This window comes from Neodiprion pinetum, chromosome 7, assembly GCF_021155775.2.
Source record: "Neodiprion pinetum isolate iyNeoPine1 chromosome 7, iyNeoPine1.2, whole genome shotgun sequence".
NCBI classification, from domain to species: domain Eukaryota; kingdom Metazoa; phylum Arthropoda; class Insecta; order Hymenoptera; family Diprionidae; genus Neodiprion; species Neodiprion pinetum.
Window position 1 is genome coordinate 5,318,386 of NC_060238.1, and position 22,431 is coordinate 5,340,816.

Genomic DNA, 22,431 nt, shown 5'->3' on the forward strand with positions numbered 1-22,431 from the left:
TCTGTATAAAAACATTTGAAATACACTACATTGGGATTTCGTCGCATAACTTCGTTTGTTTACGAATTTTAGAGGGGGGGAGGAAGACAATATTTATACGCCGAAGAAATATTTGAAAGTACTTCGAAGTTTTGTTAGAAAGTAAATCGAACATATTATCTCTGTAATGAACAAAATTCGTTGCTTTCACTTTTTTTGTATTCGTCGATACAAATAGTTTCGAAAATTTCCAAAAGTGAAACCTTTGCACATATTTTTGAGCAGTTCGCATCTGAACTCCAATTCATTTGTTATTGTTAATGTTATTTTATTTTCACTGGGAAACAACTCTGATTTCAAATTGTTTCGTTTTTTGTCACAAAGCTTACATTTCAAGTCTAGGCCCACACAATTATTTTCTAGGATAGTACACAGAGATATTTATTTACTAACTGGACAGAATCAAATTCTATTTTTGTATTCTAAGTATATACATGTAATAAATCTATAGGCACATAAAATACAGCTGATATGGATTGCAATCAACCGATGCACCCAGCGTTGAAAACTCTAGCTTGGCTGGAAGGTACATGGAGAGCAGAGAATACAGGAGAAGGCAAATTTCCAACGATAAAAGCATTTAAATTTTGCGAGGAAATCAGTTTCTCATCGATTGGTCAGCCAATGTTAAACTATGTGGGTCAGAGCTGGCATTCGGAAAAGAAAAAGCCGATGCACAGAGAAGTTGGTTTTTTAAAAATAATTCCTGGTTCAAATAAAGTTTCTCTTATTCTGGCACATAACTTCGGCTTGACCACAATCGAGGAAGGCCACGTCAACGATTTTGAAATAACATTGAAAAGTACAAACGTTTCCAGAATGTCTGAGGGATGCAAAGAACCTGTGGTTCTGAAGGTAATTTCAAACAATTCCCAAATTACCTTGATGCAGTGAAAAAATGTGCACGACAAAATTACTCATTTGATATGACTAAAAATTAAATTTTTTGGAACATTGATTAGCAGTTTAGAATGTGTAGTATTAGTTGGAAATGATATTCTGTAGTGTCTTATCTCTTATAGCCATATTCCATCATAGTTTATAGTCACAGAAACATCTACGATGATTCTGAAATTTTCCATGCGTTAAATCATTTTAACTTATGGTTATAGACTGAACGAGAATTTCGACTGGTTGGATCTATGCTAGAGCAGACAATTCGTATGGCCACCACAAATGTAGGAGAAATCTCAGAGCATATTCGTACCGTTTACCAGAAGACTGAAAAGTAACTTCAGCTTTCAGATTGAAACAAAGGTAACAACATCATACACTAAATCGTGTCATTTTATAATTAAGCTTACATCACTCACTCTTTTAGTATGTAGGTACAGGTGTATTGAGATCACATATTTTGATTAAGCAAATATTTATAATTTAGGATGTAATGATGGAATTATGAAAAGTTTACCGTTATTATCTTGGATACCGCATATTTGTGTCATCACGAACTCTGACAAATTTGTCATCTGCTGGGCAGAAATTTAATCATCTTATCTTCCTCGATGTAATATAATTAGAAAATACTCACTCTGCAGACAGTTTTAACATGAGTAAAGAATTTTGCATTCTGTTGCTGAAAATCCAGTGTGATCTCCTGACAGTGAGATCAAAGAACAAATTCCTCACCTTTAGTGTATTCATGCCATACACGTGTTGTCACAATGAAGAATAACCTTGACTTAATATCCGTGGTTCGCAAAACGGTAATCTATATCACCGACCTTGCTTTACTTGATAGATCGCCTAACACTGGCGTAAGAGTTATAATAAGCAATATTGGTTTGATAATTACATATATTATCGAACTTGTATGAAATGAGGACTATAAGTTATCTACACCGTCTATTCATTAATTCATACATCTATGGATAATCAAAAAATATCACTGCATTTCGTCTGATTTTTATTTTGGCTTGTTATTATTAGATACCGAAGCTAGTTATTTTTTTTTGAGGTCATCTTGGGCCTAGATTTTCTACACAACAATCTGAACGTCTTGCGTATTAAAATGCACGTCAAGATCAGTAATAGCAAGATTGCAAATCCTACATCGAGCAAAAAATACTGGATGAAATTTTGCTCAGTTACAGTTGCTTTAAGGAGCTTCGCGCCTCCGTTTTTGAGAACGTATTCTACCCAATGCACAGCTACATCCAAAGGATGATTCATTTCACCCTTCCAGTAGGCTGATACCTGAAAATAAAAACGGACAGTTTTTGAAATTGGTTAGAGGCAATACGTAGCCAAGCTTACAACAGTTACATGTTACATGTTAACCACCTTTTTCACGTTATCTCGGTATTTTGGATTTGTTGCAACATTCATTACGGCATTGTAGACTTGGTTTTCTGTCAAAGTTAGAAAATCCACAAAATCGGCGTATCCTTTTGACTCTGCAATTTTAATGTTGCGCCTTTGATCTCCGAAGAGAGGTATACCAACGATGGGTACTTCATGGTAAACCGTTTCCATTAAACTCGATATCCCGCCGTGAGTAATAAAGAGCTTGAGATTGGGATGCGCTAATAAAGTGTATCAATTTTCCATTAATACGTGCTCGCGCTCAATCTTGGTGATTCACGTCTTCGGTACACTTATCATATTTTTCCTTACTGAGTATGTCACTTTGCGGAAGCCATTTTCCTATCCGAACGTTTTTCGGCTTGTTCTCCATGGTGTCATTTTCCCATTTCCACAAAACGTCGTAAGGAAGTCTTTCGAAAGCTCCCTTTAGTGCCTTGATCTTGTCATCTGGCATAAGTATACTTTGCATTGCCGAGCCCAAGCTAAACAGAATCACTCCGTTTTTCGAGGAGTTCATGTATTGTTGCAAGTCCTGGAAATAATTTCGAAACTCATTATCAGTAGAACTCGCCGAGCTTCGTCATTTTGTTTTACAAATCAATATCATATAACTTCTATTCACCACTCACTGTCGATTCAGTCTTTTACTAAACTCGATGTGCATTGAAAAAACCTTGAACATTGTAACTTACGATAGAAGCTGTAATGCATTTGAGACACTTTGGTAATTGCCATAATTTTGAGTCAGAAGTCTTTTATCAGTACTTGTTTCAGTTCCCTGATAAAACCAGCTATTTTAAATGACGTACCAAAGGCAGCGGTTTTGATGGCTTAAGGTGCATTCCGGCGACGTTTTTCATATTTTCCATATATGGCCGTGGGGTAGAAAATATGTGGTGAGAATTCAGGAGAATTAAATCCGCTTGGCTCTCGATTTCTTCTAATGACGGAACTCCAGTATCTGATAAATATTTGTTTGCGAGTGCCTGCTGTTGGGGCATGTAGTAATATTTTCTACTACCGTCAAAATATAAATTCGCGATGGTGTTTTCAAGTCTTTCAAAAAACGTCATTCTGTCTCCAAATCTGGAATATACAAAGAGACGAAAGTTCACATGTCTGATTAATGTTGTATCTTACTTACCGTTAACTTGTAGAACTTGATATGTCAGTTTTCATCATTGAATAATTGAGAAGTAATCGAGTAGACGATGTTCTCTTTATTGCAATTTACATTGTGTCATCGAACTTCTATTATTCATGTGAAAAAAACTCACGGTAAAAATTCAGACGGCACATAGCTGTATGGTGCTGAATTTCCAAAGATTCCATTGATTGTAGCTGTGGGTCCAAATGCGCTGATTAAGACAAAGGGACATTTGAACTTATGGACATAGGCGAGGAAAGCCTCATTGAAGAATTGCTCCATCACGATAATATCGAACTTCTCTTCTGACTTTATCAGAGCTTGAGCTCCAGTTGTATTCAAAGCCATTTCCGTGGTTAAGGTTCCTATGTAGTAAAGGAAAATATGTGCCAAGAATATATTCATCTTCAAGTAATCCATGATGTTCCCATGTTCTTTGAAATAGAAAAGAGGATTATTTATTTTCACTAATCATACGTGTTTTGTCCTTTACCCTTACTTTTCACTGAAAATATTTTTATACTAACTGTCTAAAGGAATGGAGTCGTACGTGATCTCTCTGTAATTTGATGCGTTGAAGCCTGTATGAAACGGCACAAACACCGTAACGTCATGTCCTTTTTTTGCAAGGGCATGCATCAGGGGCGAAGTTACCGAGAGATGAGATTTTCCAGGGATAGGAAAAAGTCCCAAAATACGGGCACCTTCTCCCCCCCCGGCAAGGCCGAGAACGAAGCATGTTGCGATAAGATTCATCTGAAAACCACATATTACGTTGTCGTTAGATCGGCTAAGACGATGTCAAGCTTCGATACTGGATTGACGTGCCTCATGGTAGTGGAGAAAATGCTGCTGACGCAAAAGGGGGATAATTCATACAGTTCAACGATTCATGGGGATAATTTACATGGTTAGACGGCTGAAGAAGAGGCTGAAGTTTCAGAATACATCTCTCAACGAGCAACAACTCAATCCGATTAGGGTTTGTTTTATTCGGAAGTATGTAGATCGATCTTCATTCACATATTTTTTCCTCTACAATCAATTAATAGAAAGCATTATTCTGGACAATAATATCAACCACTTCGCTCTGCGATATGTTTCGAGATATTATCTGTGCCGCAAAACATGTTTCCTATTAGTTGTTTCTAGTAAAAGCTCGATCAACACAAGTTTGAATAAAACAAACCTCAAGAGAATTGAACAATTGATAATTGATTTTCATCTCCTTTTTCATCCGTCGATTGAAAAGATATTTAGAAATTGGAGCAAGCGTCAGGCTACGTAGTGAGTCCCCTATCTCCCAAAAAGTAAACCCCCTCTATTTTTGCCAGTCAGATATTTTTCTTTTCATAAACTCGAATGAATTAAAAAAATCTTCTCATACTTGAGAACAATGTTTATGTTTCCAACCTGTCATAGAAACGATATAAAAAAAAAACTATATTGAATCTCAGATTTCTCTTATATTCCACAAAACCGTGCACTTATCCCAAATTATTCGGTTCTTACATTCAGTTTGAAATATAAACATTGTTCTCAAGTATCGAATTGAGTTGTTCAGTCCATATCAGTTTATGAAAAAAAGAAAAGAAAAATTGAAAAATTGAAATACATCGAAAATTTCAGTGTACTTTACATTCAAAATTTAAATCGCCCCCCAGGACTTGTTAATTTTATCCGGAAATTTATTCACAGGGCGTATTTTTTTCTTTAACTTGAACATGTTTTTTGGGGTGCAATCGAAAACATTCCAAAATGACCAAAATGCCGGACACGTTAGTGTGTACCTCATTTTTCTCTGCCTGGTCAGTACTACGAAAAAATAATGGAACCCTGATACCCCCTAATACTATTTTCACAAAGCTTTCCCCAATTTCCCCTAAAATTACCTGGTTCGATCACTGTGAAGCCTGAGTATTAAAATTCACACTTGCAACGATTCTCACCAATAATCTGATTGCACTGTTTATTCCTTGATCTGAAAACTGAACTTTCTTTATAGTACACTCCTCATTTCAAATAATTCATATAGAAATTGTATAACTCACATTGCACAGTCGCAATCGTAGACTAACTACGTTAAACTGTTATCCACGGCAATAAATCGTCTTTACAAGATCTCAGCTCTAGTAATCAGTCACAGCGTTTCACAAGATAACGATTACTAGTTGCACAATAATCTCTGCGGTGAATCCGCAACTTTTTAGTCTACCTAGATTTGATAGTTTAAAATTCTCTTCCGATATGTTATTTATGTGCTAACCATTGTTCAATTATTACATACCTTTATTCTACGACGTAGGAAAGCCATGAATATCTATACTGCTACAGAAATTATCGGTGCAGAGATGATAGAAATCGTTCCTGAATCTTATGTGTAAAAAGGAATACTAATCGTCGAACCATTTTCATTATACCTTTCGAATCAATGTCAATATTTTCACAAATTTGACACTCTGGAATGTTTCAATTGGGTCGGGATCAAAACTTGGAAGGGTCGATATTTCGAATGGCTGATGTATCGAAATTTCAAACATGCGAAAATAAAATGACGAAAGATAAATTGTTCGAAATTTTGATTTCCGAAAGTGTCACTGATTAGAATGACTACTAATCCGTGACTCGATACTTCGAAAAATTTATCTTTCGTTATTTTACTTTCGCATGTTTCAAATTTCGCCCACTCGAAATGATGAACCTTCCAAGTTTTAACCCTGAACCTTTTAGTTGGCAGTAGAGTGTCTTATGTCAAAAACAGCGTGAGGAATGATTGACGTCTTGATTTCGGACATGAACACTAGGATGACTCGTTTACAGTGTCGTTTGCAAACTTGTTAGTTTTTTTACATAGAGTAAACGCTTCCCGAATTTTAGGTCAATTCAAACATTTTTACGGTTTCCTCAAGAATTTTAACAAGTTCAAAAATGGTCAAAAGTTGAATTTTATTTTATTTCCAATTTTTTTTTTTCTCGTGTTGGCAATTATTTTGACATTGAGAAGAAATTACATCCTAAGAATTTGAGCTCAAAATATGAATTCTTCTTGAGAAGTTCGCGTTTTGAAAATGTAACCCGGATTTAATAAACGTCGCTTTTACTCTGGTAGACAATTGTCAATTCTGCTTGTGAATTGAAATCGTCGGAAAAATGTCACGTTAATCATCATGAGATAAAATGAAAAGGTATCAAAACTTCAAGCATGAATTACAATAAGGAATGAATAAAATTACTTGATGCTGAAAAGGGTTTCATTTTATTTCTGCATTTACATTTGGTGAATTAATCTTTCAATTCTGGAACACCGATTAATCATTCAAAATTTATATCGTTTATAGTCAGAATTTGTTTTCCACTTTTTCACCTATTCATCTGTAGTTGATGAATCACTTGACAGATTTAATAACAAAAAATTCTGGCTTTATCCGTGGTATAATATTAATTTCAGCAATAAATAACAGTGAAAGCGGGCCAAAAAGTAACCAGGATGACTTCGTTTAATATCGTCAAGCTTTCCTGTATCGAGTAATCGTACTCTACCTGTTTTTGTGCCTCTTATAGATGATGGTTCGATCCAAATCTCAAGCACTTTCCAGCGTGTGCGTTTGTAGATTCACGTCCGTAGCTTAATTTCACACACTGTCGAGTGGTTCACTAAACCTTTTTCGATTAGAGCATCAAGAAAAACTGAGCCTTGGCATGGTGTCGTCTTTCTATTCGTTCAAATTGGTATTTTAAAATGTCCTGTTTCATTGAACCAGCCTGCGGTGTTCATTTACGCGAAAAATATTTCTTCAAACAATCGTTTGAGCCTTAAGCCATAATATGCCTTGGGCGATGTGGAATGTCAATTTTATTGCCGAATCTGAGTGATGGACCACTCGAATTATAACTTCAGATGATGGAAAATTGGTTGTGCTTAACAGCGCATTTTTGTAACTTCTTGTGTCATATCTCCTGTAAGTACTCTTTCAAATTATTTCATCGTGATATAATTTGCATCGACGATCGAGTTTCCATTTACATTAGCTGAATTATATTCAGAATTATAAAGGTCTATCGTATCGTTGAAACCAATCATTATACAAATACAGCGAGATTGGTATACTAATTATAATTAGAACATTTGAAATGTATAAACTTTGGTGTTTTTGATTCGATTCTGATGTTTTTACCCCTTGTCGGATGGTTTCGATTTTCAATTCCGGCAACATGAAAAAAAAAGCTGTGAGTTATGAGAATTTAACATTATCAACAAAGTCCAGGATATTTATTTCATAGTCAATTTCAGTGAGTGAGACTTAAATTTACTGAAATCATTAGCTTTTTGCCGATCGAATTACACAGAACAACATGTTCTATTAGTTCCTGGTTTGAATAAATATGGCATCATTCATGAAGTAAAATATAATTTATTTTTGTATTATCTACAGGTATTAAAGAATCTAATGTCTCAATAAATCGAAGTTACAGTCGTTAGTTTGTCATAACAGCAACGTGGTTCTTCAAGTTGCGCAATTTTGCCAGAACTAGTCAGTATTTTCGGACTGTTTTTGCGAGTAGTTCATCGTTTTTGCACTTTTATCGGTAACGGTTGGTTTGTTTTAGAGCTTTTCTCGTTCCTAGTTGATCTCTTTCCGTGCTTAAGTTGGTACTAGTTGATTTCATTTCATCGTTTATTGGTACTATTTGGTTATTTACAACTTGTATTGGTACTGGTTAGTCCTGTTTGAGCTCTCATTGATACTGGCTGGTACTTTTTTGAGCTTTTCTCGGTACTAGTTGGTCTTTTTTTGAGCTTTCCTCGTTACGAGTTGGTCTTTCTTCGAGCTTTTCGTGGGACTAGATCGTCTGCATACAAGCAATCTACACGCTGCGCGTATTAGAATGAAGCCCAATATCAGCAATACCATTATTGTGAATACCACGTCTAGCAGAAAGTACTGAACAAAGCTTTGCTCAGTTGCAACTGATTTCAAATGCTTCCCGCCGCCATGTCTAACGACATATTCCACCCAATGAACAGCCTCATCTAGAGGGTTGTTCATTTCATCCTTCCAGTAGGCGGATACCTGAAAAATAGATGTTTTAGTTACACGCGCAGAGAAAGCATCCATTGAATTAACCAAATATAGCGAAGAAATGTTTTTTTAAACAAACAAATTTTAATTTCATCTTCAAACATATTACCCGAACAGCAATTTCGGTTATTAAGTGAAACAACAACAGTTATTTTAATCGACAAAACACTTCTCCCGTCATATTCGGTAATTTCAACATCAAAATTTTTGTCTGCAGTTCTGTTCCATGATCTTTTATTATATACTAAAAATAAAAAATAAAAATAATAACGTTCTTCTAAATTTGTTTGAAACAAAAAGATTTTATTTCAGTACGAACTGAAGTTTGTAAAAGAGAAAATTTGACTTGTTTCCATTAAACGTTGATTTCAATCCAATAATTTTCTCTTTCAGATTTCTTTTTCTTCAATATTATAGGTTCGTATTGAAATACCTAGATCGTTTTTTTTTTTTTACTTTTTGGGCACCGACTAATTTTCATACCTTCTTCACGTTTTCCCGGTACTTCGGATCGTTCGCAACCTTCATAATATTTTCGTAAATTTCGTCTTCCGTCATTTCCATCAATTCCATCATTTCGGAAAATCCCTTTTCCCTAGCGCAGATTAAGTTTCGCTGTTGATCCCCAAGTATCGGTATACCGACAATCGGCACTCCGTGATAAACAGTTTCCATCATACTCGATATGCCGCCGTGAGTCAGGAACAATTTCAAATTGGGGTGCGCTGAAAACGTTTACAAGATTTTTCCCATATAGTTAACCAGTGCATTTTTAAGGAATTCCGAACAAAATCACCCGTCGAAAAAACTTTTACGTATGAAAAAGATTTCACGCAATCAAAATATTTGCATATGTTCAGAATGAAAAAGAGTAACTCGGAAAGTTTCAACGAAATAAGAAGTGGTATGGTTCACAAACCTAAGAAAAAAAATTATTATAAAGTCTAATACAACCGAAAAAAAAAATCGACGTCATGAGAGACAATACTTGATTGATCTTACACCGAAAAAAATATAATCAAAGAAAATAGGTGAAATCTTGCGAATCAAAATTCTGATCAACGTTCAAAAATACTAAAGTCTACATTCTTACTTGAAACTAATCTTCATCTAATACCCTAGTCGAGTGTTTTTTTTTCTCTCCTTTCTTTTATCCACACGTAAGTTTTTCCGCCATTTTATACCTAAGATTGTACAGGTAATATGTAATAACTTAGTATATCATTCTGTGGTAGCCATTTCCCTATGCGAACGTTGGTCGGTTTGTTGGTCATTGTATCGTTTTCCCATTTCCAAAGAACATCGTAAGGCAGACGTTGAAAAGCTCCCTGTAGTGCGCGAAGAGGCTTTTCCGGTATATGCACGCTCTTCATTGCTGATCCAAGACTGAAGAGAATTACACCGTTTTTCGAGGAGTCAAAGTATCGTTGCAAGTCCTGTGAACGATGTTTAAAAGAGGTTAAAAAAATCGTTTGAAGCACAGAGATAAATTTATAGTTGTTGTTACTACGTATAAGGCTTGAAGTAATTTTATTTATAAGCATAAAATTTAGTTTAGGCAACTCAAATGTATCACATTAACAAAAATCGTTACCCCGCATATCACATTTTTTTGATATTCCAATGATATATTCGAACCGTTAATTTGGGGATGTTTATTACACGAAAATTTTCTGGTAACTATGAGAAATGGAATTTCATTTTCATACTTCTTGTAGGGATAGAGAAAATTGATTCGTGGACTTACCACAGACAGCGGTTTAGCTGGTTTTAGATGCATTCCGGCGACGTTTTTCATGTTCGGCATGTAAGACCGTGGGGTGGAAAATGCGGGGTGTGAATTTATCAGAATGAAATCCGCGCTCCTCGAAATCTCATCCAACGGTGGAATTTTCTCATCGGGACCAGACAAGTATTTTTCTACTAATGCCTGCTGTCGTGGGATGTAGAAAAATTTACGGACAAGCTCGCCGTAAATATACACCAGAGTGTTCTGAAGCCTTTGCGCGAAAGTCATTCTATCGGAGAATCTGGAAATTATACGTAGAAAACAAAACAATTAAATTACAGAACTTATCGCTGGTTGTAAAAGCGTACTCAGAAAAATTCCATTTTTTTACAGTTACTTGAAAATTCTGGTAAAACGGATATTATCACAATATCAATTTGAATCTCTTTAGACTATAACAACAAATTTTACAACAAGTAGCTATTTAGTCTGATCATAGTTGGCAACATTACATTTTCCGGTTATCGCAACGTTAAGTCTCTTTGTTTGGATTACCAAATCTTTTTCACGAGTATGAAATTACCGGTCGCACGTATAAATACGAGAAAACATTTAACCAGGAAGCATAATAAAAAATAACAGTAACGCAAGCCACATCTTTTCTCTTTCAGTCACAAAATTCATTTTTATTTTCCACCCAGAACTTATTTTTCGGTTATGATAATGATAATTAAAAAAGAAAATACTTTTGAACTCTATTTAGTGACCACAACTGGAAAGTTTTCTGAGCGTGCAGTAACTTCAGAAAATCACGATACCTCAGGAAATTTTCGAAGATTGAAAAAGTTGGTTTTGGAAAAATAGAAAAATGCATGACTCACAATAGAAATTCGCTGGGTACGTAACTCCACGGTGCCGGATTACCGAATATCGAATTTATCGTCGAGGTTGTTCCGAATGTGCTTATCAGAACGACAGGACATTTGAATTTGTGAACGTAGGCGAACAAAGCGTCGTTAACAAAGTGCTCCGTAACTATTATATCGAATTTTTCATCCGATTCCCACAGTGCTTTTGCCTCGGGTGTTTCCAAAATCGCTTCCGTTGTCGAAATTCCCATGAAAAAGAACCCGAATGGCTTCAACAGGATGTTTACCCTCGCGTAGTCCAGGACGTTCATCTGATCTTTAATTAATTTTATTAATAACAAAACTATTCTAACATCTATCTTATAAATAAATTTGCAATATTTTCGAGCTTTCGTATTACTTTGATCTCAACAGTGTGCTTTCTTATATCATTTTTAAAACACTTATCATTGTTTTTTAGGGCACGTGTTTAATTATTTTTTACTCAACCTGCACCAAATGAAATAATTTTATTTACTGACTTAAATGATCTATTCTATATGGTTGCCGAATTTACTCCAGATGTGATTTATAACACTCCGTGCGCCTGACGCACTGAGAAAGGCAACCGGAATTACTATCCGTCATTTTCAGGTTGAGAACCGCATCCCGTGGACTTTGAATTTGATAAATAATAAATGACGATTGAGATGCGATGCTCAACCTGAATGTGACTGATAGTAATTCCGGTTGCCTTTTTCAGTGCGTCAGGCGCACGTACTTCGGCGCCTGCAGATCAGCAACCGGGCGTTACAATTTCGATTCGGAGTTAGTGAATTGTAGGTCCGGTTGTCTATCTGCAGGCGCCAAGATGACTCCCACGTTTAGATTCGGTATACAGAAATTCACGATGTGATACGAATAAACTTTTTGTTTACTTATTGGTGAATCTTGAATAATGAAATATTCGTTCAGGAAGTATTTAATGTAATAAACTAATTAAGGGAACGTTTTTATATGTAACCTACTTGTAACTGCACTGTGCAAAGTTGTAAAAAAAAAATATGAACAGTAGTTGAAGTGTCGTACTCACTGGTCATCGGAACGGCGTTCCATGAGATCTCTCTGTAATTCGAGGCGTTGAAGCCGGTGTTGAACGGCACAAACATCGTAACATCGTGGCCTTTTTTAGCCAGGGCATGCATAAGGGGCGAAGTTACGGCGAGATGAGATTTTATCGCGACAGGAAAAAGTCCTAGAATACGGGCGCCGAGTACTTCTTGCCCTGCAAGTGAGAGAAGCACGCATGCTGCGAGCAGGTGCATCTGAAAATTGATGGAATATTGTTATTTCGGAAAACAAGTTGAGAAGTTATTATTGTTTCGATTTTAACGCATTTAGCAAATAGCTGATGAGCGTAAAAATTTAAAAAGATTAGAGAATAGAGAGATCAGAAGATTGGATTTCGAAAAGCGCCTAAATCGCTTTTCTTGGCAATATTTAAAATAGGGAATATCGAAGTACAGAAAAGTTAAGATGTAATAAAAAAAAATATCGTACAAATTCGGTCATGTTATTATTCAATCTAATGATGCTATTTTATGGCTCTCTATACGTCTCATCTATATCTGACCTTTCTACATTTTGTTCTCTATCGACGAATCAAAAAATATTATGACTATAAAATAATCAGTCTGAATGAGTAAAGGAGTGAAAACACAATGAGCTTCAACTAATTGAAATTGATAAAATGATACGCTTTCCTAATTCTAAAAATGATTCAGTAATCATATGATCGATTCAAAATTATTCACAGTACAAATTGCGCTTTTGCAGTTAAAGTCTGCGATTTCCTAATTTTCTTTCAGATTGAGGAAATTATTCAGTTGCATTGATTCTGTAATCGCACGAAGATTTTTCAAATATTGAGCTGTAAAAATTCCACATTTTAGAATGCGATGATGAACATCATATGTATGGCGTATAACGGGTGTAAATCTTTGTAACAAACAACACGATAAATAATCCCGCAAGAAATACTCAGCATTTAGAATTAACGAATTTTTCTGACTACAGAGTATAAAGTCTGTAAACAAGAATATTTTGTTCAAAAAAAAAAGCCTCAAAGAATAGAATATAGAATAAAGACGCAGGGACAGAAGAAGATATCTAGAAGTCATTACGTACCGAAGAATTCTTGTACATAGCGAGAATTTCGTGTTTATTTATCTAGACTGGCATCTCTTTTCTATTCGGAATGTCGTTTAGTTTGGCGTGCGGCTTGCCGGATGATCGAATCACGCAAAATTCACGATCACACTTCACACTAATCAAATTTACAGCGTGGAGTGATGTAATTTTTACCGTTGATCTGATTCCTCGTCAGGGATTCACTGCTCATTAACCAGAGCTCTGAGCATCACTGAGACTAGAGTTCAGTAATTTTTTTCCGGCTGTAGTATACCTATTTAGAAATTCTCCAATCACGCTCCGAGTTTCTGTTGGAATCGAGTACCGTATACGATAATAACAACAGCAGAGATAAACGGATATATGTAACAGCGCAATAGATAAAGTGGCCAATGAATGACCGAGCTTCAGATATTACATTCGTATGCTGCGAAGATCTCATTGGAAAAATCGAAAATGCAAAATACTGAAATTGCAAACAATACTGAGAGAAATTTTTAGTTCCGGTTACCGCTCAGTATTTAACTATTTTCATTTTTACCGCAATCGAAAAATATAGTTCTAGGTAGAAATTGAAAATTAGTTTTCTAGCTGTTACCGGAAAGTCTAGTATCCGTTACTATTCTTTCTCATTACGATCACTGTTGCTAGATTTTCTTGCAACTGTTGCGAAAATTTAATGCTTGTGCAAGAATAAATTGACGTTGAAGCCTTATTTAACTAAAAAAGTAGAATGAACCTCACAAACTGATTTTGCGTTGCAATAACCAAAAAAGGATCGACAATAGCGCAAAATGGTTACGCGTACCTCGTTTTTCGTAATTCCAACAATATTCAAACAGTTTTTTTAACGATACCTGTTTTACTAAATGTTTCTAGTTATTATAACAAATGAAACTTTCCTCAGTTAATAAGCATCGACGTCGTAGCTTCATTTTTTATATTTAAAATCTAGTCGGTAGGTTCTTCTGATTTGACGTTTATGCGATAGCTCAATTTATTCAGAACATTATACAGATTTTAATTTTTTATTTTTTTTATATTTTCAGCTGAAATCAAACGCGAATGACAAAGATTTTCCAACTATCCATTCATAAAAAATTAAATATTCACCTGAATTTTAATCGCGTCTTACTACAGATCGTGGAATGTTTTATTGTTAGTACAATTAATGTATTCCTGTTTCTAACGGATTCTCGCAGCTCTCGTCGAAGGTTGTCGAACCGAAATAATATTTTACATGCGAATTTCGTCGCTGAATATTGTGTGAGAATTAACGTGTTCAATGATAGAATGAAATACTATTCAGTAGAAATAGAGTAACAACAAATTGTACTTTTTTTTTTTTTTGTAACATTTACTCGATAATTGAACTACCAAACTTCATCGCGATTATTTATCTGCATTGTTGAACAACTGCGTGGAAATCGTTTCTACGGACTGATCGAAAATATATATTTATAATATTCTCTCCTTTTTTAAAGTACAAAATCATATTATCCGGCAATTTTCTTTATTAGATTACTGCTTCCGTAGAAAAACGACTGTTTGAAGATTTTATAAATAGTGAAATCTAATCATATTAGCTAACTCTTTTCCAAATATTGGCATGTAACATTCTATTTTCCGTCATATATTTCAATTCGTGCCTGGTACCATGGCTTCATTGATCCAGCATAAATCGATCGAATTATTACGATGAAAAAAAGTTACAAAATTTATGTTAATTTTATATTCAAAGTTTTAATTTTCGGTTGTTTTTAATAATGAAAATATAGCCATGAATTGTATGGTCGAGAGACGTATAAATTTCACTGTGTCACTCGCACATTCATCAACTTACATTTATCTGAGAATTTTTTTGTTTTGAATTTTTACAAAAAAAAAACTGAGACTAGTTATCTAAAGCCTTGACGATTTTTTGTGATACGCATTACTAGTAAGACTTGAAAAGTTGTCTTTTTGCATCTCAGATAAGGCAATCGCAATATCTAACTACGATACGTAAGACGTAATTCGTTTTTCAAGCATGTCCGGACTCAATAAGTTACATAACAGGTGACAACAATTGCAAACCTGTTTTCTTAAAAATTTAATCATGCCTATCTTTGCTACGGATGAAATAAACTGGAAATTATCCAACTGTATATCCTTGTCGAAGATAATAAATTTCAAATTCTCACTCATCTCTATCAGACAACCTCTAATCAATATAAGCTTATCTTCCATGATAGCAGATGTTACTGTAAAGTTACAAACCTATTTATTTAAGAATAATTCGAAAGTAGATAACTGGGAAAACATATCAAGGAGCTCTTTTTGAAACCTATTTATTAGAATTTTCGTGATCAATTGTTCACAGAGAATATATTTTTAGAAACTTTGAACGCATTATACTGTCATAATATTGAAGATGCAGTATGAAAAGGAGTTTTAAATTAAATTATTATAAAATATTTATCCAAGAGAAATTGAATCTGCGACCGCTAAGCATCGTTCTATCAAATTCTCCTAGTTCACACGTGTGATAAAATAATATTTTACACCTTATCAAGATATGCATTATTTTGTAATTATAATTTGTGTCCACCGATTTAATTTGGCACAGAATAAAACTTGATATTGAAAATTTTGGATTACGATCTTTTGAGGTATAAAATTCAAAACAGTGGGAACAATATGAGGAGAAAATGAACTAATTAAACTCGAATAAAAGCTTGAACTCAATTAATTTCTGTTGCATCGGTGTTTAAGAAATTGGTTAGCTAAAAATCGATACTTTTTAATTTTTTTATTACGAGATATCCGTATATTGAGTATTTATCAAATGATTATGTTCGTAAAAGCTTAGCTTTCGATGCTTGATTTAAAATCACTTGAAAATTGTTAAAAAAATCTAGCAGATTCGTTCGATTTAACAATAATTATTAGATACGATTGCTTTTTTTATTAGAAAGGCTATTTTTTACGAAGTGAGAATTCGATATTGCTACACGTTGATCGTAATCAATCTCTATGCAATGTTGTAAAATTAAATATATAACATTGGCAACAGAATAAAAAAACACGTATTTAATTCCAGAATTTGTAGAAAAAAATCTAATGAATAAAATACAGCGATCCATAGTATAACGAAACAGAATAAATTAACCAAATTTTTAGCAATTTTGAATCGATTCGAAACGAAGCATCGACATGTCTAAGTTTTTGTTTATAATATCAATATTTGATATTTTTTTAATTTTGAACAGATTCTCGTAGTTTACGGTTACATTAATTTGAAAAATAATAAATGCTCGACTATCTCGTACGAAAATTAATATAAAAAAAAGCTTCAATTTTTGGTCTGCAACCAAGCTCATAAATCTTTTGTCATTATTTTTAGATGCAGTTTTTCAGCGTAGACTAAGCATACATTTACCTACAAATCCCGGTGCAGATGTACCTGCAGAGCTCTTGCGCACCTGGCGCACCTGCGAATAGAATCGAGGTTTTCCTTCCACCCCTGGAGGGTGCAGTGAAGGCTGCTGTTCGCAACACGCGACAGTTGTTTTAGGAAGTTTCATCGGAGAACGTCAGATTTCAAATTGCACCACAGTGAAAATAGTCGTGAATAAAAGAGAGTCGCGTCTGTTTTCCTGATTGAGAGAAAGGCAAATGCACCCCACAATTAACTCGAGGCCGAAATATGACGCCGTTTTACGACTCTCAGGATTTTTATAAGAAGATGATTGAGCTGCAGGAAAGGCTGCGGAAAAGGTGCGTCTCAATTCGGCCTTCGTCTGTCTATTTTCTCATTTCATTTATTCTTTTATTCTCCTATTTTTACAACTATGCCTAGATCGACACGCGATACACAGATAATAATAAATATCGTTATTTTTTAATCGTACTGTTCATACAGCGAAGAGGAGAGAATGAAGCTGGAGGAAAGATTCAATTTACTATCGCAGGATTCTCGTAATAGGTGAGTTTCAATAACAATCATATTAATGAGTAATGATTTGAGAAAATAGGAGATCCTTTATTTAATCCCAGTATTTATACATCCTTGATGAAGAAACATTTCATCATTGCAAATATTGGTGCAGTTTTTAATGAAGTACGTACTATGTTAATTCGTATAATACACTATAAATAAGAATGATCACATGGACAGTAAATACTTCAATTACTGGACGCAGTGATGAAATTTTTTTTATCCAGATTCGTTCAGCGTTTTTCATATACGAAGAATTGATTATCGTAATAGCATCTCCCGAGATGTATACTTGGTTTTTTCTGCTCGATTCTCATGATAAAAGGTTTTTTTTATTATCCGTCTAATGACGTCTTGTCCTTGAACCGATCTTGTGTATAAATGTAAGGAATGATCAGAGGCTCTGCTCAGATATTACGAACATTCAGTTTATTCCTCTAATATCGATCAGGTGGCCACCAGGTTTGGGGAATGTATACAATCGATATTCTAAACATAACTCTGGTGACACGCGTTCAGGGATAGACAAAAGTTGTGAAGCAGCTGTTAAGCGATGCAACTGCAGAAAATTCCTCGTTGTATAATAGGATTATCGTATTTCGTACAGCTCGGAGAATTTGGCCATTCGGTGAATTTCGATCATTTGTATATAAAGTATCTTTACATACTGTACAGTAAATAGGAATTTGGCAGCATTATTTGTTCGTGAAAAGATATCTGAAATGTTTCGCAGGTTTCTTAAACCTCGAAATTTCCAAGCCATCGCTCGACTTGACAGAATCGTTAAGGAATTTTTTTTCATAACAGTAGGTACAGTTTCTTGAAAGTATTCTTCTGGTCCAAGATACGTGAATTCGGTGATCAATTTTTGGTATTCCAGACGAGAAGCCTGTATCAACAACCTTAGAATGAGATACATCGAGTTTCTCGAAGAACAGCGTCTTCGCGATGAAAGAAATCACGAAATTCTAGGAGCGCTAGATAAGATTGACGGTAGTCTAGCACGCATGACCGCCAGGACCGATCGCTTAGGAATTTTACGGGTAAGTTGAAGGCTGCAAATATTACTTCTTAGTCGCGTATCAAAGCAAACAACTACGCGATCGCATTAGACTATTTCGAAATTTCAAAGCGAACAGAAACTTTTTCGCTGACATTAATGCTAAATGTCACCGACAGTCGGTAACCCTTTTTAGTTCAATTTGTCGAGAAAGATGTCAGTTTTGTCCGACTATTTTCATCCCAGTGTAGTCTTACCGATAGACATTGCAGTGCGGCTTGACTGTCGTTTGTTACCTGTAAAATCGCAACTAACTCATTCGGAGTTCCTATCCTTTACAGAAACAGTATGAAGCCTATTTGCTACGTCTGTACGCGAACCGAAGTGCAGGTGGAAATGGCGACAGCGGCGTTGGCAGCCACAATGATGAGAAACCATCGAAAACCGGTGTCCAGCAGACAAGAAAAAACCGTGGTCCAACGCAAAACGCCACAGACAACCCTGCAATCTTCATTCCTCAGACAAATTATCCCCAGAGTTACCTCGGCTCTTCGAACACGTCGCAGTTCAATGTCCCGAGATACGCTGGGGGCCAAGAAATCCGTCCAGAAGTTGAGGTTTTCCAAAAAAGTGGTCAAGGCGATGGTCCCAAGGTTGCGCAATCCGGCCACACACAGCAGCTCTTCTGCGGTACTAGAGATTTGAACTTGCAAAACATTCCCACGTCTCAAACGCAGCTAGCGAAACAGTTCTCTGAGCCTCAATTCCCAAGACCGAGTCACCAGTTTGCATCTTCGACGAGGTTCCGGGACGTTTCCAATCCGTATCTGGAGGAGAATCCGAGGTCACCTTACCTGGTCGATCAGGTTGATCCGTCGATGATTGGTCTGAGGTCCGATAGAACGAATGTGAGGATGGTACCGGAATTTCCGATCGACTTAACAGACGAAAATTTCGGGCCGTACAGACACAGCACGCCGCTTCCTGGTTATCTGGACTATTCGACTCGGTACTCGAGAAACCCTTCGGGACATGAAGCAATGAACCTTGCTCTCAGGTCTGGATTCACCAGGACCGATTTGGAGAACGTTGTTCATAGAAACGAGCAGATTTTACCTAGGGATTATCTTCACAATTCGGAGACTATTAAGCCTTCTTTGCAAACCTCGAAGTTGGCTTCGGAAAAACGAAGAACTTTGGATCACAACCCGAGTGAAGAAACGTACGAGGATGATCTTGACCAGTACATAAACAGAATTCGAAGTCTCCATCGGGAGAATAATCAAAGTCTGGAGGTGCTTGACATTGAACAAAACACTAGCGGAGATCTACTCAATGCTACACTGTCGGAAGATGGACCGTTGGAACCCTTGGCGCTTCACTCGGATGATAAAGTCAAAATCAAGAAAATTGATGCACCAGTAGTTGCGGATAATTTTGAGGCGGCAACTACAGCGGTCTTTTCAAACAATCGTGATATTCCTAATTCCAAGTTGCAACAAATGATGAACGATAAGAATTTTGCCGCCAAGCCAAAGCTCGTAGAATCAGACGTCGTTAGTCAGGCGGCATTGGAGTCCGATGTGACACTTGACAATTTATCTATTTCCGCGACAAGAGATGACATACTTTCGGAAACAGCTTCTCTCGGCGTAAGCCATATCCAAGATAAGTCTGCAGTGGCCAGTGATAAACTTAGACCAAAGGTTGAGCCACCCATCACAGATTTGAGAGCTACGGATTTAAATATCGAAGTGGTTGCGACAGTGTCTAAAAATAGCCCTGCTGATCTAAATGTACTTTTGCCAAATAAACCTGGTGAAATTCAAGTATCAAACTCCGCCCGGGAGGAATATTTAAGTACGCTGAAAAAGGGTCGCGATCTTGACAAAAAAATTACCGCAGACAAACCAACGCTGGAAAACGTTCCGACGAGAGATGAGGATTTTCCAGCCGAGGAGACGGAAGTTCACGAAGATATCGAAGGAGACAAGGTGACGCTGATCAAACCGGAACAAGTTAACGAACAAGTAATCGACGTTGTTAAGGAATTGCGGCCACCAAGTTTGCAGCACTACGAGAGAAACATTGTTGAAGTTCACGTTAATGATGAAGACAAGAAAGATAAAAATACGCCAAAAATATTGCCTGATGATACTGGGAAACAAATCACTGCGTTAGACTTACCCGAGAACGATAAAAAGCAATTGGAAGCGATTCCAGACGCTTCGTATCAGGATGACGCATTGGAAAGACAATTCGAGCAGAATCCAGATCAGGAATACTCAAATTACGACCACTACTCTGCACAAAATCTTCCCCAGGATGTCAATGAAAGTCTTGACACCGGTCAAAGGTTTGAGCAGAATCCTCAACAGTCATACGATCCTGACACACACGAACAGCTTGATTACGACGGGAAACCAATTGACAATGAATTTGCTCAGGTGCAGCAGTCTCACGGTCCTGAACCTGATCAACTGGAAGATTCTAACCAAGTCTGTAACACTGATCAACAATACCAGCCGGATACGACGCAACAGTACGCACAAGAATCAAATCCACATGATCCATATGGACAGTACTCAACTGACCCCAGCCAACAATACGTGGCTGATCCTAATGAAGAGTACAGACATGATTCTAACGAACAGCACATAGCTGGTTCTGATGAACAGTATGTGGTTAATCCCAACGATCACTACACAGCTGATCCGAACGAGCAGTATTCAGCTGATCCAAACGCACAATACGGTTACTATGACGATAAATCGTACCAGAATGATCAGAATGCAGCGTACGATAATGCTGGAAATGAACAGTACGATTACGGGGATAATCAAGGCTACGAGCACGATCCAAATCAGCAGTATGAACAGGACCCGAGTCAGCAGTATGAACAAGATCCAAGTCAGCACTATGAACAGGATCCAAGTCAGCAGTATGAACAAGATCCGAGTCAGCAGTATGAACAGGATCCAAATCAGCAGTATGAACAGGACCCAAGTCAGCAGTATGAACAAGATCCGAGTCAGCAGTATGAACAGGATCCAAATCAGCAGTATGAACAGGACCCAAGTCAGCAGTATGAACAAGATCCGAGTCAGCAGTATGAACAGGATCCAAATCAGCAGTATGAACAGGACCCAAGTCAGCACTATGAACAAGATCCGAGTCAGCAGTATGAACAGGATCCAAGTCAGCAGTATGAACAGGACCCAAGTCAGCAGTATGAACAAGATCCAAGTCAGCAGTATGAACAGGATCCAAGTCAGCAGTATGAACATGATCCAAATCAGGAGTATGAACATGATCCAAACCAGCAGTTTGTACATGAATCTTACGCGCGGGATACTGACCAGGAATACAAAGAGCAAGGATATGGAGAAAATCAGGGCTACGATCCAACCGGCTACGAAGAATCCGAACAGCATGGCAATCTGGAGGTTGGTGATGATCCGGACGAAATTTATGAGAACCGTAACATGAATTTGGAATCGTCCGAGCAAAATTATCCCGCTATCGATACCGAGAAAAGCAACAGGACTACAAGTCACGAGGTAGCAGAGTCCGATTACACCAGAGTAAAAGATCATTCTGTCGAAGAGAAGAAGAAAGATAAGGATGTGATTAGGGCTCTATTGGAATCGGACACCGAGAGTACCATTGAAAGAAATCCTTCAAACAACACTGAGAGTGATTTCGACTTTAATTAATGTCTAATAATTGTTCCGTTGACATCCCCTTCATTCCAAGTATCTATTATTCGTTTATCGTACCGTTACACAGTGAAAAAGAGTATTTATTGTATATATATTTATGTATTGAGATATGATATTTATCAATAAATGTTACAGCCAGCCTCGAAAGAGGCTGTGAACCACAACTGGAATTGAAACGAAACATTTTCATTCATATCATGAACTTCGATGACCGATAGTTCAAAGAATTCTCCAACAGCAGTGATTGACAAAAGTTTTCCAGCCGGCATCTGGTTATGGTGAATTATTTCCGTCTGGATCGATAGCAAAACGTGGAAGAGTCCGCGGCGCTGGTCATGTTCATACGTTCAAAGCTGGGAAGCTGGTTTATAATAATAAACAAATATGAG

The 22,431-nt window shown here is 36.5% G+C and overlaps 4 protein-coding genes across 12 annotated transcripts in view; 2 read left to right on the plus strand and 2 right to left on the minus strand.

Annotated features, from left to right (window-relative positions):
* The first annotated feature begins 510 nt into the window (after positions 1-510).
* LOC124223418 (peroxynitrite isomerase THAP4) lies at positions 511-1,271 on the plus strand. Its single transcript, XM_046635360.2, has 2 exons — positions 511-894; positions 1,152-1,271. The coding sequence occupies exons 1-2, from the start codon at positions 511-513 to the stop codon at positions 1,269-1,271; spliced, it is 504 nt and encodes a 167-aa protein (XP_046491316.1).
* Positions 640-5,605, minus strand: LOC124223416 (UDP-glycosyltransferase UGT5-like). Of its 4 annotated transcripts, none has more exons than XM_046635356.2 (8): positions 5,545-5,592; positions 5,386-5,481; positions 4,021-4,249; positions 3,624-3,927; positions 3,156-3,432; positions 2,656-2,878; positions 2,323-2,564; positions 640-2,235 (listed from the first exon to the last, which is right to left on the minus strand). In XM_046635356.2, exons 3-8 carry the CDS (start codon positions 4,247-4,249, stop codon positions 1,978-1,980), a joined length of 1,533 nt encoding a protein of 510 aa, XP_046491312.1. In that variant the 5' UTR covers positions 5,386-5,481; positions 5,545-5,592; the 3' UTR covers positions 640-1,977. The 4 variants fall into 4 exon arrangements, with proteins under 4 accessions (XP_046491312.1, XP_046491313.1, XP_046491314.1 ...); XM_046635357.2 differs by having other exon boundaries at positions 5,443-5,481; positions 5,545-5,563; XM_046635358.2 differs by lacking the exon at positions 5,386-5,481 and having other exon boundaries at positions 5,545-5,605.
* A 2,280-nt stretch (positions 5,606-7,885) lies between these two features.
* LOC124223415 (UDP-glycosyltransferase UGT5-like) overlaps positions 7,886-22,431 on the minus strand; it is a 32,994-nt gene continuing 18,448 nt past the window's right edge. For 2 of the 4 annotated variants that reach the window (XM_046635352.2, XM_046635351.2), the window contains exons 2-7: positions 12,245-12,476; positions 11,185-11,488; positions 10,322-10,604; positions 9,788-10,010; positions 9,058-9,299; positions 7,886-8,565 (exon numbers count right to left, since the gene is read on the minus strand). In XM_046635352.2, the coding sequence (XP_046491308.1) occupies positions 8,272-8,565; positions 9,058-9,299; positions 9,788-10,010; positions 10,322-10,604; positions 11,185-11,488; positions 12,245-12,476 (1,578 nt within the window). In that variant the 3' untranslated portion in view covers positions 7,886-8,271. Of the gene's footprint in view, positions 8,566-9,057; positions 9,300-9,787; positions 10,011-10,321; positions 10,605-11,184; positions 11,489-12,244; positions 12,477-13,338; positions 13,611-22,431 lie in introns of those variants that run through there. The other 2 variants (XM_046635354.1, XM_046635350.2) reach the window with 2 other exon arrangements.
* Positions 16,756-22,206, plus strand: LOC124223413 (cytadherence high molecular weight protein 3). 3 transcript variants are annotated; one of them, XM_046635336.2, is made up of 4 exons: positions 16,756-17,100; positions 17,246-17,308; positions 18,201-18,363; positions 18,662-22,206. In XM_046635336.2, the coding sequence occupies exons 1-4, from the start codon at positions 17,030-17,032 to the stop codon at positions 22,034-22,036; spliced, it is 3,672 nt and encodes a 1,223-aa protein (XP_046491292.1). In that variant the 5' UTR covers positions 16,756-17,029; the 3' UTR covers positions 22,037-22,206. The 3 variants fall into 3 exon arrangements, with proteins under 3 accessions (XP_046491292.1, XP_046491293.1, XP_046491294.1); XM_046635337.2 differs by lacking the exons at positions 16,756-17,100; positions 17,246-17,308 and adding an exon at positions 17,731-18,126; XM_046635338.2 differs by lacking the exons at positions 16,756-17,100; positions 17,246-17,308 and adding an exon at positions 17,731-17,948.